Source organism: Pteronotus mesoamericanus, unplaced genomic scaffold, assembly GCF_021234165.1.
Source record: "Pteronotus mesoamericanus isolate MK-2021 breed Mesoamerican mustached bat unplaced genomic scaffold, CSHL_Meso_final scaffold_31, whole genome shotgun sequence".
In the NCBI taxonomy this organism is placed as follows: Eukaryota; Metazoa; Chordata; class Mammalia; order Chiroptera; family Mormoopidae; genus Pteronotus; species Pteronotus mesoamericanus.
The window spans coordinates 2,005,058-2,022,892 of record NW_026555312.1 but is presented as its reverse complement, the minus strand read 5'-3'; the positions used below and the strand labels follow the sequence as shown (position 1 = coordinate 2,022,892).

The 17,835-nt window shown below is 38.1% G+C and overlaps 1 protein-coding gene across 1 annotated transcript; it reads left to right on the top strand.

Moving 5' to 3' along the window:
* The first annotated feature begins 5,374 nt into the window (after positions 1-5,374).
* LOC129085679 (guanylate-binding protein 1-like) lies at positions 5,375-15,816 on the top strand. Its single transcript, XM_054592094.1, has 10 exons — positions 5,375-5,576; positions 6,790-6,917; positions 7,823-7,932; positions 8,195-8,391; positions 10,925-11,167; positions 12,225-12,505; positions 13,280-13,492; positions 13,891-13,993; positions 14,227-14,420; positions 15,507-15,816. The coding sequence occupies exons 1-10, from the start codon at positions 5,387-5,389 to the stop codon at positions 15,618-15,620; spliced, it is 1,773 nt and encodes a 590-aa protein (XP_054448069.1). The 5' UTR covers positions 5,375-5,386; the 3' UTR covers positions 15,621-15,816.
* The last annotated feature ends 2,019 nt before the right edge of the window (positions 15,817-17,835 follow it).

Sequence of the window (17,835 nt, the reverse complement as noted above, 5' to 3'; positions counted from 1 at the left end):
TTAATTCTTCTTTGATGACTTGTAGAAATCACCAGTGAAGCCATGGGGCTTGAGCTTTTCCTGGTGGCAGTTTAAAGTTATTTTATTTGTTACAAGTCTATTCAGATGGGCTATTTTTTCCTGAGACAGTTTCAGTAGTCTGTGTCTTTCTAGGAGTTTGTCTATTTTTTAAACTACTTTGTCAGCATACAGTTGTTCAAAATATTGCCTCATAATCCTTTCTATTTCTGTAATGTCAATAGTAATGTCCTATTTTTCATTCCTGATTTTATTTGAGTTTTTCCTTTAGTTTAACCAATCCAGACTTTCTCCGTTTAGCTCAAAGTTTGTCAACTGTGCTGATCTTTTCAAAGAACCACTTTTGTTTTCATTGATTTTTTTCCTATTGTTTATGTCATTAATATTACCACATTCATTTATAGAATTCTTTATTTTTCCTTCTTCTTAATTTGGATTTATTTTGCCCTTATTTTAAATTATCCTAAAGCTATATTATCCTTAATACATACACGTTTATATATACATATATGTATACATATATATACATACAATGGTCTATCCAGAGAGTATCCAGCCATGTAAAATGAAAAAGAGATATTTATTGAAGAAGATAAAAGATATAAGAAACATTGTAATAGGACAATGACCTCTCAGGCTCCTTCAAAGAAGTCACCTTGGGACCTCACACAGCTCTCCCAGTCACCATCAGTTGCCCCATTGTATTTTCCTGAATCTCATCAATGGTCTAAAATCACTCCTCTTTCAAAGGTGATTTTAGTTTTGGGAAAAGCCAGTAGTTGCAGGGCACCAAATCTGGGCTGTGGGGGGTCTGAGTCACCTGGGTGATGTGATGTTTCACCAAAAACCTCTACACAAGAGGTGATGCATGAGTGGGGGCATGCATCATGCATCATAGTGATTGCCATGATGAAGCTGCCAATCACCAGTTGCCCACAGCTGCAGCCTTCTGAATCATCCAAATAATTTCCACAGAAGAATGCTTAAGCTTAACTCAAAATCTGATGCAGATTCATTGCTCTGTTCATTCAGTCATTTTGAATGTGATGGCCAAACAGTACACATGCTCACTCAATGGTGTCTACTGCCCCCACTGACTAGGACAGCAATGTCATCATTGTTCACACATGTGCATTCCAGTCCACTTTCCTTGGCTGCCAGGTTCCATGAGTGCAAACTGCTCTCATTATATTAACATTGGTTGGACTTTTTCTGGACACTCTCTCTCTCTCTATACACACACACACACACACACACACACACACACACACATATGCATACATATATACGTACATATATACATGTATGTATGTATATGTGTGTATATATAGTTTATAAGAATATACCTCAGTCTGCTCTCTGTATCTTATGAATTTGTTTCTATTTTGTTTGTTAGTTTATTTTGTTTATTAGATTCCACATATAAGTGAAGTAATCTGGTACTTGTCTTTCTCTGGCTGGTATATTTCACTTAGCATAATACTCTCTTTGTCCTTAGAAGGGAAGGGGATCAGGGGGCTGAATGAAAAAGATAAAGAGACAAAGCCAAACAAAAACAAACTCATAAACACAGATAACAGTATAGTGATTACCAGAGGAAAAAGGGGAAGGGGGGAGGTAGAAGAGAGTAAAGGGAGTATAAATGGTGATGGAAGGAGACTTGACTTTGGGTAGTGAACACACAAAACAATATACAGGTCCAATACTCAGTTTATAGAATTGTATATTGGAAACCTATATAATTTTATTAACTAATGTCACCCCAATAAATTCAACAAAATTTAAAAAAGAATATACCTCAAATTTTCACTAAATTCATTCCAGTGAAATACAGAACTCTTGTTATTCTTGTAACTCTATTCCCTCTTCCTTCCTTTTTGTGTTATTTTTACATATGTATTGCAAATTACATATATATAAGTAACAACCTCAGCAATACATTTTGATAGTTATTAATTTATATAATTTTATGTCTTTTAAAGAAGCTGAAGGAGGAAAAATAAATTTATAGGGCTTGTTGCATTAACTTTCTTACTTACAATTTCTGGTTCTTTTTATTCCTATGAGTTCAAGTTCACATCAAGTGTCATATCTTTGTTCCAATAAGCTTTGAATCCACCTACCTCCTTTATTCTGTTATTGTTAAATGTATTACATTTACATATGTTATAGGTCCTGCAATACAATTATATACCTATTGTTGTATACAATTGTTTTTTAAACCAGTTAAGAGAAGGAAGAAGAAATCTGCATTTATATTGTTTTATAATTACATAATCCCCTAACTGGTATTCTTTGTTTTTTCTAAATGATTTTGTATTACCATCTGGGGTCACTTGCTTCCTGCCTGAAAACCTCCTTTGGTATTTTTTGTAAAGTCAATTTGCTATAAATAAAGTTTCTTCAAGTCCTCACACTCTGAAGCTGATCTCTTTGTTTATGGACTGACTCTCCCTGGACAAAAATCTCTGAACCACTGTTCCTTCCCTGGGCAGGGGTGGTAACCTCTGGTCTTCCCCACTTATCTCTCTTAGCTTGGAAGCTCCATCCTACAAGTGAGCCAGAGTGAGGGTGAGCAGGCCAGGTGATCTCAGCCTGCTATGTATGAGCTACAGCCTATACTCTGTGAGTGGGGTTGGGTGGAGTTTGGGAGGCCCCAGCCTCTGGTTACACAATCCAGGAATTTAGTCTCTGCAACTCAGTGTTGGAGGGGATGTGAAATACGGGTGACCTGACCCTCCCAGTGACAAAACTTACCCTGATTGAAAGATGAGGGAAATGGAAGCCTCATCTTACTCGCCATTCCCACCAAGAGTGGAGCTTTTGTCAAAATGAACTAGCTGAGAAATCATGTGAAACCTATGTACCCTCCCATCTGCACAGCTTCCAGGAATTCCTTGTTTGGTGAGCTGTTGCTTTGTACTCAGCACTTTCGGTTTCACATTACTGTAAAAGCTTTACTTCTAATTAAAAGTCTTCAGGGAGCTTAGAAAACTTCATGACGTCAGATGGGTGAATTAAAAGTCCAACCATCCAGTGAAAGACACACAAGAAACAGAAGACACTCCAACCTAAACTGAGGAGAAAAAACAGGTAAGAACTTTATTTCCTCATTAAAGCAGTTTTCTGTCCACCTCTAAAAAACAGGTAAGAACTTTATCTCCTCATTAAAGCAGTTTTCTCTCCACCTCTAAAGCAGTTTGTTGTCTGAGAAACGGAACCCAGCATAAGTTCAGGGCAAGGGTGAGAAGGGATTTATAAGGGTCAGGTCATTTTCTAAAAAACGACCAGCAGGAAGATAGGCTGCAGCAGAGCCCAATGTGGGGCGTAAGGTTAGATGACATCCTAATGATATCAGGTGGTAGCATGTCCCTGAGTGTCACCTCTGTGCTTGTGTGGAATTAGGCATCTGCAGAAATGGGCGTAAACTGAATTTGAAATGCATTAGGACCATCTTTCTCTTTGCCAACATTGTCTGTGTTGGCTGAGGACACAGTTAGTTTACCATTGTCTTTGATGGAACTGCTCAATTCTGATCTGACTGCAACTAAGACACTGAAAGGGCTGCAGATATGTTATTTTCATGAGAAAGAAAGAATAGTAAATAAGATGCCGTGTAAAACAGCCACCTGACACTGATAAGGGAGAAAAAAGAAAACCCTAAAACCCAGAGTGAAAGATGAAGATTCACAAAAACACCATACTTAATCATACACATGAGCTTTGTTTAAAAGTAGATTGCTCCTCTTAGAAGTAACCCAGGTTCTGGTTACTAGATGGAAGGAAGGGAGGGGGCTGGGCGAAAAAGGAGAAAGAATTAAGAAGTACAAATTTGGCAGTTATAAGTCACAAGGAGGTAAAGTAAAGCATAGGGAACTTAGTCAATAATACTGTAATAATTATGAATGCTGGTGGGTTCTCAACCTATTGAGGGGATCACTTCTTAAGTTATATAAATTTCTAAACACTATACTGTATACCTGAAACTAATATAATATTGAATGTCAACTGTAACTGAAACATAAAATATTTTTAAAATAAAATAAAATAAAAATACCTCAAGTTCATTAGATCAATTCCTTTGTGCCAATTCCCTTTTTACCCCTTGCAAGTAGAACTTGCTCCCACTACTTTACTAAAAAGTTTTCTCTTTAAAAGACTACTGTGATCATCACTAAAGCCAATGTTTTGTTTGCCTGACCCTCTGTGCTCTCAAGCAATTTTGTTCTTGCTTTCTGGAAATTCTGCTTCTGAATTCCTTGGCTTGGCTGAGCTTCAACCATCACCTACTTGTTGGACAGCTGTCTCTCTCCTTTCAGCTTTTCCTCCCTCTTTCTCTCACCATCCATCTCCCCCTCCCTTTCCCCCTCCTCTCCTCTTCCTGTTTCTCCTTCTCTTGTACCAAATGAGAAAACACCAAAACAGGACACCCAGAAGTGTATGGCTGAAAGTATATTTTCCTTGAACAACCTCTTCTCCAGCTCTCTTGATCTGCCTCCTGATCTTTTAATCTATATTTCAGTCTTTTGTTCCCTTACACACACACACACACACACACACACACACACACACACACACACACATCGTTTTTTAGCAACATTCAGTATTTGTAGTGCTGCAACATTGAGCATTCACAGTTGTCTACTTAGTTGGAGGCTAATTTTTTGTGAAGCTAATGATGTTGAACTATCAAGACCTCTTGCTTTCACAAGCCCATACCAAGGCTTTGGGCAGGTCTCTAGTCCTGTGTTTCATATGGTCATACATTTTTTTTAAAATGTGCAAACATAAGTCATACTGTTTCCACTTCCTGAATAACAATGCAAAAAGTTATATGAACACTCATTTCAGAAAAATAAATAGAAAAAAATTTAAAATCTGTGAAAATTATCCAAAGGATAGACATCAAATGATGAAACATTTATTCACATCTTTATTCATAATAGAATTGATTAATAAATATATCAATATTAAATGTCTTACTTATAGCCAAGATATAAAATACCCTCTACACCTTATTCTACTTTACATTTAATGTCCAGTTTAAAAACTTTAATGAAAATCCAAAAAGAAAGTTTTCCATACAAAATTAAAGATTTTGTTCATGAAAGTGGTTAAATGTTGATATCACTATCATATCAATATTTGTCAGTGGACTACTTTGATTACACTTCTGTAACTTTCTAAAATAATACCGATCTTCCCCTCATCTATCCCACTGTTCACATAAAACTTTTGACCATGTTGGGGAATTCTATGACTCCGCTGTCTGAATGCAAAATGACCTGCTGAAAGTTCTTGATCTACTTAGACTGGAAATCCTAATGCATCCCATCTTCTTGCTTGCAGATAAGGTGACATATTGGACATGGCCTCAAATACCCACATGCCAGACCCAGTGTGCCTCATTGAGAACACTAAGGAGCAACTAGTGGTTAATCCAGAGGCTTTGAAGATCCTGTCTGCCATTAACCAGCCTCTTGTCGTGGTAGCCATTGTGGGTCTCTACCGCACTGGCAAATCCTACCTGATGAACAAGCTGGCTGGAAAGAAAAAAGGTGAGGGACACCAGCAAAGCTCTGGCAGATCCCTTCTGTCCACCCACACTCCCAGCATTGAGTATGGTGTTGCAAGGAGAGAAAGTTGGAGATGGGAAGGAATACTGAAAGTTAGCTTTCAATCTATAGTTATGGTCTACGGCCATACCACCCTGAACGCGCCCGATCTTATTCATTCTACAGTTACGCTCTTATCCTTATTCTGATCTGAAAGAGTCAACTCACTGTCTCTTCCCACTTTGTCTTAATTTCTCCTTTTAAAAGCATAAATTCTTATTCCTTTCCTACAAGTCATATGCTATAATATTTTAAGAAATCACCATATCATTTTCCATGGCAACTAAGGCATTTTACACTTCTCCCAGAAATGCACAGAATTCTAATTTCTCCACATTCTCACCAATACATTACTTTGTGTTTTGATAGGGCCATTCTAATGGATGTGAAATAGTATCTCATTGTGGTTTTGATTTGTATTTCCCTAATGACTAGTGATGTTAATCAACTTTTTAAGTGTGTATTGGTTATTTATATATTTTCCTTTGAGGAATCTCTATTCAAGTCCTTTGCTCATTTTTTTAATTGGGTTGTTTGTTTTCTAGGGTTGCATGGTAGGACTTCTTTATATATTCTCTTATCAATTCCTTAACAGATTCATGACTAAGAAATATTTTTCTTCATTCTATAGGATACCTATTAAACTCTGTTGATCCACAAAAGTTTTAATTTTGAAGTCCAACTTACCTACTTTTTTTTGTTGTTTATACTTTTGGTGTCATGTCCAAGAAATCATTGGCAAATCCAATACCATGAAGTTTTTCTGCTATGTTTTCTTCTAGGAGTTTTATAGTTTTAGCTCTTATTTGTAGATCTTTGAACTACTTTGGTTAATTTTTATAGAAGGAAAGCTTTCTGTATTTCACCATTGAGTGTGATGTTGGCTGAACATTTTTCACACATGTCCTTCATTACATTGAGTTAGTTTCCTTCTAGTCCTGGGTTTGTTTTCTTTTAATCATAAAAAGTGTTGAATGTTTTCATTTACTGGAAATTCAAATTTCCCTATTTCTCTAATTATAAGTAAGATTAAGATACATACTGGTTGTGGTTTTGGTTCTCTCTCTTTACCTTCAATATGTTAACTTTTATCTCAATTTCCAGACACATCTGTTATTAAAACTCCACTCCCTCCTATCTCTTCTCCCACTTGCAGGCTTTTCTCTGGGCTCCACGGTGCAGTCTCACACCAAGGGAATCTGGATGTGGTGTGTGCCTCATCCTGAAAAGCCAAACCACACCTTAGTTCTGCTTGACACTGAGGGCCTGGGAGATGTAGAGAAGGTAAGTATTAAAGATTCAGTTTGAGGACAAGCCCCTCATCTTTGGTTGTTCTCTACACTATTTAACTTTTATTCAGGTAAGAGTTTGCACTGAGCCAAAATATGGGTTTTTTTTCATTTCTGTTTATGTTCTACAAGACCAAGTTTGCAATCAGGGGTCAGAAGAATATGTATAAGGCAGAATCCTAGAAGCAGCATATAGTGGTCAATAGATAGTGGTCTAGTTATTAACAACAGGCTATAAGCTAAGCCAACTGACCCAGATGCATAAAGATAGTATTAAAAACTCAATGCCATGAGTCTTACCCTGCAGAGAGCTTTAGTAAAGATTTATGTTCGGAAGTTCTATACTGTGGTTTAAACTTAAACTTTGTCATTAACACAGTGGTCTTAACAAATTATTTCACCTTTTCTAACCTCAGATTTCTCATCTATAAAACAGATGTAAACAATCTATTTTTGTCTCATAATATTGTTTTGAATATTTGAATATTTAATAAGAATGGAAAGCGTTAGGTACATAATAATTGCTTGATAAAATAGCTATAAGTATTATTGCTGTTACATGTCAATTTTGCTGTAAAATGGAGAAAATTCAATAAAAATTATATTTAAGGCCTAGAACACCTACCAACCTTGACTATTTGTTTTGTAATTATCTGCTAATGTTCATAAGAGGACCTCGTGGAAATTAGTGTAAACCAAAAACAGTAATGAGAAAACTATTCAAAGTTCGAGTGCTATTAACAACCATTTTTGCTTGGATTTGGTTTCCTCTTATAGGTCATTAATCTAAAAAAAAATAAAACAAAACACTCATTAAATGAGCATCCTTTTATACTGCTGATCTGGAAAGTACCATGAGAATGAAACATAATCCTGGCCCAACTGTGTTCTGATTTCTAGGGTGACAACCAGAATGACTCCTGGATCTTTGCCCTGGCAATACTGCTAAGCAGCACCTTTGTGTACAACAGCATGGGGACCATAAACCAGCAGGCTATGGACCAACTGCAGTATCCTTTCTGTAGTCAAGGAAAGCATCGAATTCAGAGGGAGACCTGTTAAAAAACAAGCTACCTGAATGTGAATTCTGGTGACTCAAGCACAGAAAGAGAAAGTATAAAAAATAATTCAAGGGCATAAGAAAGATTCTATGTGCCTACTGAAGAATTGACACTTAGGTTAGAAACAAAGGTTTTGAATATATGGGACAAATATGGGATGGGATGAGGGGCATGGTTCTTTTACACCAGTTTTCCTTAGTTTTTTACTCAGCTATGTGACTGAGCTGACAGATAAAATAAGGGCGAAATCTTCACGGGATGCAAATGAAGTTGAGGATTCTACTAACTTTGTAAGCTTCTTTCCAGATTTTGTGTGGACACTGAGGGATTTTTCCCTAGACTTAGAAGCAGATGGACAAGCCATCTCAGCAGATGAGTACATGGAGAATTCGCTCAAACTTAAGAAAGGTAAACGGAACTTAGAATTGGTAATTGGGAATGACAAGACATTAGAAACTATTGCTTTTAAAAAATGTTTTATTGCATTTAGTTTCTATTTCTCAGCTAGCTTTTACTAAAAATTAATGCTTGCTTGTTTAATATCTGGATTAGTAGATTTGACTCTGAATTGTCTTCTCCCCTGTTCTAAGAACAAGTTTCTTTTTCTTTCAGCTCTCCCTGTGCTGTGATCAGGTTAATTTTATTTCCCTGCTTAGAGCTTGTGATGCTGTAATTAGCCAATGAATACTAAGTAGAATGGGCATTTATTTAAAGAAAATAGTTTAGGCCTCTGGCCAAGATGGAGGTGTAGGTAGATATGCTTCACTTCCTCACACAACCAAAAGAAGGATAACACCAATTTTAAAAAAACAATCAGAACTGCCAGAAAATCAAATTATATGGAAGTCCAACAACCAAGGCGTTAAAGAAACATTCATCCAGACTGGTGGTGGGGGTGGAGACAGGAAGCCAGGGTGGTGAGGACACGTGATAAGGTGACATCTGGCAGACCACAGAGGGCAAGGCGGTGGCTGGCTGACTGGGATATCACACAAACGTGTACAGATCATCCAGAAGGAACAACTGGGGAATGAGACAGACTGAGCAACCCAGGATTCCAGGGCCGGAAACTAAAGCCTCAAAACCTCTGGCTGTAAAAATCTATGGCTGTTGCTCTGGTGGGAAAAACTGCCAGTCTCACAGGAGACTCCATTTGACGGGCCCCCAGAATCCTAGAATGTATACAAGCCCACCTACCCAGGAGTCAACACCTGAAAGGGCACAATCCATTTGTGGGAAACGAGGGAAGTGACTGAATATGGGCGAGAGACAAGCAAGCAGCATTGTTCCTTCTCTAATGCCTCCCCCACAGACAGTGCTCCAACACAGAGAAGTGAGTTTCCCTGTCCTGATGAATACCTAAGGCTCCACTCCTTACAATGTAACAGGTCTGCCAAGACAAAGAAATATGGCCCAAATGAAAGAACAGATCAAAACTCCAGAAAAAAAACTAAGTGATGAGGAGATAGCCAACCTATAAGATGCAGAGTTCAAAACACTGGTAGTAAGAATGCTCACAGAAGTGATTGAGTACAGTCACAAAATAAAGGAAGAACTGAAGGCTATACAAAGTAAAATAAAGCAAAATATACAAGGAACCAAGAGTGAAGGGAAGGAAACCAGAACTCAAATCAACAATTTCAAACAAAGGGAAGAAATAAACATTCAACTGGACCAGAATGAAGAAACAAGAATTCCAAAAAATCAAGACAGGCTTAGGAACCTCAGGGACAACTTTAAACATTCCAACATCCGAATCATAGGGGTGCCAGAAGGAGAAGAGAAGAGCTAGAAATTGAAAACTTATTTGAAAAAATAATGAAGGAAAAGTTCCCCAGTCTGGCAAAGGAAATAGACATGCAAGTCGAGGAAGCTCAGAGAGTCCAAAAGAAATTGTATCCAAGGAGAAATTGTATCAAGGAGAAACCAAAGCTCATCATGATTATATTACCCAAGATTAAAGATAGGAGACAATCTTAAAAGCAGCAAGAGAAAAGGAGACAGTTACCTACAAAGGAGTTCCCATAAGGCTATCAGCTGATTTCGCAAAAGAAACATTATAGGAAAAAAGGGACTGGAAAGAAATATTCAAAGTCATGAAAAGGAAGGACCTACTTTCAAGATTACTCTATCCAGCAAAGTTATCATTTAGAATGAAAGGGCAGATAAAGTGCTTCCCAGAGAAGGTAGAGTTAAAAGAGTTCATCATCATCAAGCCCTTATTATATGAAATGTTAAAGGGATATACCTAAGACAAAGAAGATCGAAACTATGAACAGTAAAATGACAACAAACTCACAACTATCAACAACTGAACCTAAAAATAAAAACAAAAACAAACTAAGCAAACAATTAGAACAGGAACAGTATCACAGAAATGGAGGTCACATGGAGGGTTATCAGTGGGTGGGGGAGTATGGGGGAAAATGGTACAGGGAATAAGAAGCATTAATTGGTAGGCACAGAATAAACAGGGGGAACTTAGGAATTAGCATAGGAAATGGAGAAGCCAAAGAACTTATATGTATGACCCATGGACATGAACTAAGGCAGGGGAGAATTCTGGGAGGATATGTACGGCAGAAGGGGATAAAGAGAGAAAAAAACGGGGAGAAGTGTAATAGCATAATCAACAAAATATACCTTAAAAAAAGAAAATAGATTAAAGCATAAACAGTGCACTAGTCCAGTGGTTGGCAAACTATGGTTACTGGCAAATGATTGACAATACAGCCTGCCAGCTGTCTCATACATAAGTTTTATTGGAATGATGCTATGCCTAATCATTTGTAGATTGTCTGGCTGCTTTCATGCTCTAATAGCAGAATTAAATATTTGGAAGAGAGACCATCTGACTTTCAAAACCTAATATATTTAGTTTGGTCCTTTACAGAAAAAGTTTCCAAGCCCCTGTATTAAGTACTTTTTTGTCTTTTTCCAGGTACCAGTCAAAAAGATAAAGATTTTAATCTTCCCCGACTCTGTATCCGGAAGTTCTTCCCAAAAAAGAAATGTTTTGTCTTTGACCGGCCCACTCACCGGAAGAAGCTAGGCCAGCTTGAGACCCTGCATGATGATGAGCTGGACTCCGAATTTGTACAACAAGCTAAAGTCTTCTGCTCCTACATTTTCAACAGTTCCAAAGTTAAAACGCTCCCAGGAGGCATCAATGTCAATGGACCTCGTGAGTCCTCTTCCCAGTCTTTACTCTCACTATTAGGACTACAGGAAGGTGAAATAATACCCACCTAGTGTCAGCTTTGAAAAATGAGAATCTACTACTATATCTGCGGTCCATTTCTAGATGACACAACATTTCTAATAGATTTTTTTAAATGTTTTATTTCTTTTTTTTTTTAGGATTTATTTATTTTTAGAGAGGGGAAGGGAAGAAGAAAGAGAGGGAGAGAGACATTAATGTGTGGTTGCCTCTTGCACCGCCCTGCTGGGGACCTGGCCTGCAACCCAGGCATGTGCCCTACACTGGGAATTGAACCAGCAACCCTTTGGTTTGCAGGCTGGTATTCAATCCACTGAGCCACACCAGCTAGGGCTCTAACAGATTTTATTAGTCAAATTTCTTGGGTGAGAAAAGAAAGGAAGGACAAAGTGAAAATAGCTATTGCTTAAAATTGCCCTAGTAAAATGGACCTGTACTGTCCACTAAGGTAGCTACGGGACAAGTGGGGTTATCTAAATTTAAATATAGACTAATTAAAATTAAAGAAAATTAAAAGTTCTGATTACTCAGCTATATTTCAAGGGCTCATATCTACAAAGGGCTAGTGGTTACACTACCAGATAGCAGGTGTAGAACACGCCCATCATCACAGAAAGCTCTCTTGGACAGTGTTCTGTTAGAGTAAATAACATGAAGGACTCCTTTTTAATTGTTTCTCAAATAATAATTTTCCAATTGTTTACCATGGACCACAACTGATGATAGAGACATAAATGAGAGACGTACATTTCCTGTCAACAAGCACAGGACTATGGTATCCAAAACAGAGGTTCTCACTCTTAGATATGTATTCATATTACCCAAGGATCTTCCCAGAGGAGGGTCTAATTCAGTTGATCTGGAGCCGAGGCTAAGAGTCAGCATTTCTAGCAAGCTTCCAGGTGATGATGAGGACACTGATACTGTGAGGCAAACGAGTGGTAAATCATCAGATTTACACAGAATAGAGTGCTTCCTCACCCCAACTACAATAAACATTATCAGTTGTTCTCTTTTGTAGGACTGGAGAACCTGGTACTGACCTACGTCAATGCCATCAGCAGTGGGGATCTGCCCTGCATGGAGAACGCAGTCCTGGCCTTGGCCCAGATAGAGAACTCCGCCGCGGTGGAAAAGGCCATCGCCCACTACGACCAGCAGATGGGCCAGAAGCTGCAGCTGCCCACGGAAACCCTCCAGGAGCTGCTGGACCTGCACAGGGACAGTGAGAAAGAGGCCATCGAAGTCTTCATGAAGAGTTCCTTCAAGGACGTGGACCATTTATTCCAAAAGGAATTAGCGGTAATTTTTTTCTTATGTTTATATGGATTAAGGTTTCAGAAAGTGAAATACTACTAAAAAATAAAATGAGAAGGAATTCTTACTAGAGTGTAAAATGATTTAAAAAAACACTATTGTTATTATTATAATAAGAACCAATTTTATTGATTGACTCAAAGTTTTGAAACATTTTTTTATTCATAAACTAATATTCTCTCATAATTTAATTAAATGCATATAGGTAACAGTCAAAGCTCCTAGTCAAATTACATACTTGCTGATATCAGACTGATTTAATGTTACAGCCAAAAGCAAATAAATATGTAGTCTCAGTTCTCTTGAGCAGGGTCATATTGAGCCACACTTATTCCATATGCAATCATTGGTCCAATTTGAAAAGCAGAAGTTTATTTCTAAAGGTATATTTGTAGGACTAGAGATCCTAGTGCTGACCTGTGCCAATGCCATCAGCAGCGGGAACCTGCCCTGCATGGAGAACGCAGTCCTGGCCTTGGCCCAGATCAAGAACTCAGCTGCAGTAAAAAAGGCTATGGCCCACGATGATCAGCAGATGGGAAGCATAAATGCTAACATAAAGCTAGTGATCTCTGCCATAAACTTTACCTCCAAGGAGAAAGGGACTTTAATAGGAACACAGGATCAGGAGGAAGGATGTGGTCCTGTGAGTTTATATAGGAGCCACAGACTTTATTTTTTGAGAAGCTTTTCCAAAAATTCTGAGGTCAAGCTAACATCTTCTTTCTATTCTTTTTACTTCCTATTTTCACATTAAAGGCCCAACTAGAAAAAAAGCAAGATGAATTTTCTAAACAGAATATGAAAGCATCATCAGATCGTTGCTCAGCTTTACTTAAGGATATCTTCGATCCTCTGGAAAAAGATATAAAACAGGGGATTTATTCTAAACCAGGAGGATATCATCTCTTTATCCAGAAGATGAGAGAGCTGAAGAAAAAGTACCACCAGGAACCTGGGAAGGGACTACAGGTAACCAACATTTATCTCTCTGCCTGTTGCTCCCCCTAACCCCACACTTCCCTCCCTTCATTCTCCCTCCACTTCCTTTCCTTGGATTTGCTTTCTCCATGACGGCTTCATTCCCCAGCAAGCTCACCCCATGTGGGACCGCAGCACCAACAGCCCCAAAATTAGAGCCCTCACTCAAAAAACAGAGACTCTCCATCCATATTTATCAATCTCTTATAAAGGATTCTGCTTTGTAGAGCACCTTCGTTGGCCAAGCTGGAGCATGTGCTCACCCTGTGACAGGGCATCTTGACCCCCAGACACAACAGGGCCAAGAGAAGCAATTCCCAGAGGAAAAGATGGTAGGCAAACAGGAATAACTATTTCCTATTACTAGCTCCATTTTCTCTGGGTCTTAGAGTGAAGAAATTCTTCAGACATACTTGGCGTCCATGGAGGCTGTGACTGACACAATTCTACAGACAGACCAGACTCTCACAGAGAAGGAAAAGGAGATTGAAGGTGAGGAGCAAGAGACTAGATAGCCTCAAAAGCTTTTAAAAGTTCAAATCATTTGGCTGGGTGAACCTGGGGTCCTTAAACAATAGCAAATGAGCAAAGATGCCTCTTACTAGCTGAAGCAAGCTCTGACCACAGCATATGCAGTTAGTAGCAACAGCGACAGGTAAGGGTACAAAGAAGAAAAAGCAACGTGGTCACCCACATGAACTTTCCTCTTCCTTTCCTCCTGACAGAGCAACGTGTTAAAGCTGAAACTTCAGAGGCTGCAAAAAAAATGTTGGAGGAAATGCAGAAAAAGAATCAGCAGATGATGGAGCAGAAAGAAAAGAGTCATCAGGAACACGTGAAACAACTGACTGAGAAGATCGAGAAGGAGAGGGCCCAGGTGATGGCAGAACAAGAGAGAGCTCTCACTCTTAAACTTCAGGTACTGAATTGCATCACCTTGAGGTTTCTCTTTTTGTTTTCTCTACCAGATCTCTTTGTGTAGCTGTTAGACCATGAAGCCCAGAAGGACCTTGCTTACTCACTTTTACTTTTCAATCCCTATCTGTTTGCCTGACCTGGTGCTTCCTATGTCTGGTTATTAAAAATTATATTTGAATTTATATCAATCTAGTTGTTTACCAGTATGTGCTTTAATCAGCGGTAGCTCTTATATGCTGGGCATTATAAAAAATGCCATATCTATATCTTTTGCTTTACATTATACAAAGCAAGAACTGCTATGTCCCATTACTTAGGAGAAGAAACAAGGGTTCAGAAAAGATTGAATAAATTTTATAGGGTCACAGAGCTTGGTAAGATATTTGAATCACCTTCACCAGTCAGAGGAATCCACAATGACTGTTTTTCTGTCACATGTGGTGTAACTTTAGTTCTAAGAGAACCTATGAGCAGAAAGACCACTTAACTCTCACACCTGTGTCAGTCTGCTACTCCTGACTGTTTCTCTGCTCTACTCCCAGTCTGTGCTGTAAGTGACGTGCAGAAATCCAGTATGGACAGTTTCCAGCCTGGATTCCCTTATTTATATTTTGCTACCTTTGCCCCCCAATCTGTGAAGCTTAAATCAAATTCATTGATCTAAAATTCAGACACTTCATTTGATTTTGAGAAATTTAATTTTTATGTGTTTTATGTGTATATATAAAAGAGCCTCTGTGTGTGTGTATAAAAGTCTATAATGCATAGGTAAAACTTGAAAACAAACATATAATTAAGATGGCCCACAAATGATATACAGAATTAATGGTATAAAAGATCAAAGTCTTGTGATCTAAGTTTATCAATATATCAGAAGGTATAAACCAAAAATCTTTCCTAGCTGAAGGAGGCTCAGGAAAAGTAATCACAAGGCTAGGATGCCCAAGGGAAAGCATAATAAAAATTAATGAAGGAGAAAAGTTCAAGAAAAAATTAAATACCAAAAAAAAATCTATGAATGTGGAAAATAGATAGAAGTTAGAGATTTGCTTAATGCTATACTTTATTCACTTTTTGTGCTTTTTAGGAACAAGCCCGGTTACTACAGGAAGGATTCCATCAGGAGAGCGCACAACTTCGTAAAGAAATAGAGAATCTCCAGAATAACATGAATAGAAGGAAAATATGTGTCTTAAGCTAAAAACTTAAGGAATAGAGCTTTCTTGTTCACTCTTTACTGAAGGCATAACTCAAGCAGTCTTAGAATTTGGAAAAATATCACTGCACTTGAGAAAAAGTGGCCTCTTTAAGTTGACAAAAGGAATCTACAAAAAACCCTTCACCTAATATATTTAATGATGAAAAACTGAGTGCTTTGCCCTTAACTCCAGAACAAAGAAAGAATGTCTAGTCTCTCCATTCCTGTTAAACAATACACTAACAGGTCTAGTACAATATGGGCTGGGGTCGGGGAAGGGGGGAAGTAGAATAAAGGCATATAGATCAGAAAAGATAAAATAAAGCTGTCTTTATTCACAGGCATTATGATTATCCATATAGAAAAATACCAGGGAATCTAAAAATAAAAAATAAAAACCTCTTGGAACACATAAGTGAGTTTAACAAAGTTGTAAGATCAACACACAAAAACCAATTTTCAACTGTATTTCTATATAAAAGCAATGACCAATTGGAAACCAAAATTTATAAACCACTATCACTTACAATGGCTGTTTTTTTAAAAAAAATGAAATACTTATGATAGAAATCTAACAAAACATGTACAGGCTCTTTATGCTGGAAAACCATTCTTGGACCAAGAGATTATGAAATCAATCATGATGCATGAATCTCCTTAGATTCCAACTCCATTGCAGTTTTTATGATGTTCCTTTTACTTATTGCAGAAGATTCAAGACCCTTCTTTAAACAGTTAGCCCTGACAAAAGCATGTGCCCATTATTAAGTTCCACTGAGCACTAAAAATATGTCCACTATATGTGTTAGGCTTTTATCCAAATAGAAAGAGGAAAAATTATGGCCCAGAACTCAGCGTACCACATAATATACTTAGTACACACACACACACACACACACACACACACACACACACACACACTACCCCTCCCCCCCTCCCCACCGAGAGTTCTTTGACAGACAGGATTTCACAGAACAGGAGACAGGCGAGCTTACCCAGTTTTTATTATGGAGATTTTTCCCCCCTAACTTCAAAACAGAGTCCCTAGAGAATTGAATGAGCTGGCGGGGAGGGTGGGCATGGTGCAAAGGGGTGAGCAGCAATTGCTCAGACTATAGGGATCATTCATTCAAAAAATACTGGTTGAGGATCTACCACATACTCTGCCAAGGAGTGGGAACACAGTTGTAGTCCCTCTCTTAAGGAAATATTCTATGGTGAATACAGAGATTAAACAAATAAGTACAGAAAACTAAATACCCAACAAACTAAGGGGAGAAGATTTCTGATTTAGGAAGGAGTTAATCAATTCCCCGTACCACACGATATCTCAGAGGCCTCATTAGTATGTCTTAACTATATTCCCTTTATCAGTCAATTAGTAGGAAAAAAAGAAATTAAGTTGGGAGGAGGAGATTGGAAAAGGGAGAGCGTCCAACACCTGGCCCCAAAACACAACTTTAATAGTGTATCATGCTCACAGCATCTCTCTTTTGGAGTGGATTGGTAATTGAAAGAAATGAAGAAAGCAATGAGCTCCATCTAGTGGTCAATATTTTTATTTCTCTTCACAGTATTTTATCACATTTTATCACCAGAATTTGTTCTTATTTATTGCCTGTCTTCCCCACTAGAATATGAGCCCCATCTGGGCAGGAACATGGCCTATTGTCTTCACCACAGACTCAGCTGTCTAGAAAGGTTTATGGCACATGGTAAGCCATAAATAAGTATTTTTAAACATATGAGTGAATATGCTACATCAACAGTTTATCATCCCACCATTCCTGATGCTTCTCCCTGAAAGTTTAACATTTGATTTAGTATCATATTGAATATTAGAGATTTTTTAGTTATTTAAACTTCTGTACTATTTAGAGTAGAATATTTTCCCTCTCCCTCTCCAAAAAGGATTTTACCATTACCCCTTCTTTATAAACTTAGAGAACTCGGTGTTGATTTACATTCCTGTCATTGCTCAGGGGATCTACCTAACACAAAACACATAGTGCTGACCTGTAGCAGTGCCAAAAGGGCATTGCATACTATGACAAATTTAAGGAGCAAAGGGCGTCCCCACTGAAACCCTCCAGGAGCTGAAAACCTGCATAGAACCTGCAAGAGTCTCTAAAAGCTTGAGAACTCCATCATGAATGCAAATCAGGAACTCCAAAGGCAAAGCCAGACTGAGAAAGGAAACAAAACTTTCCTCAGAAGA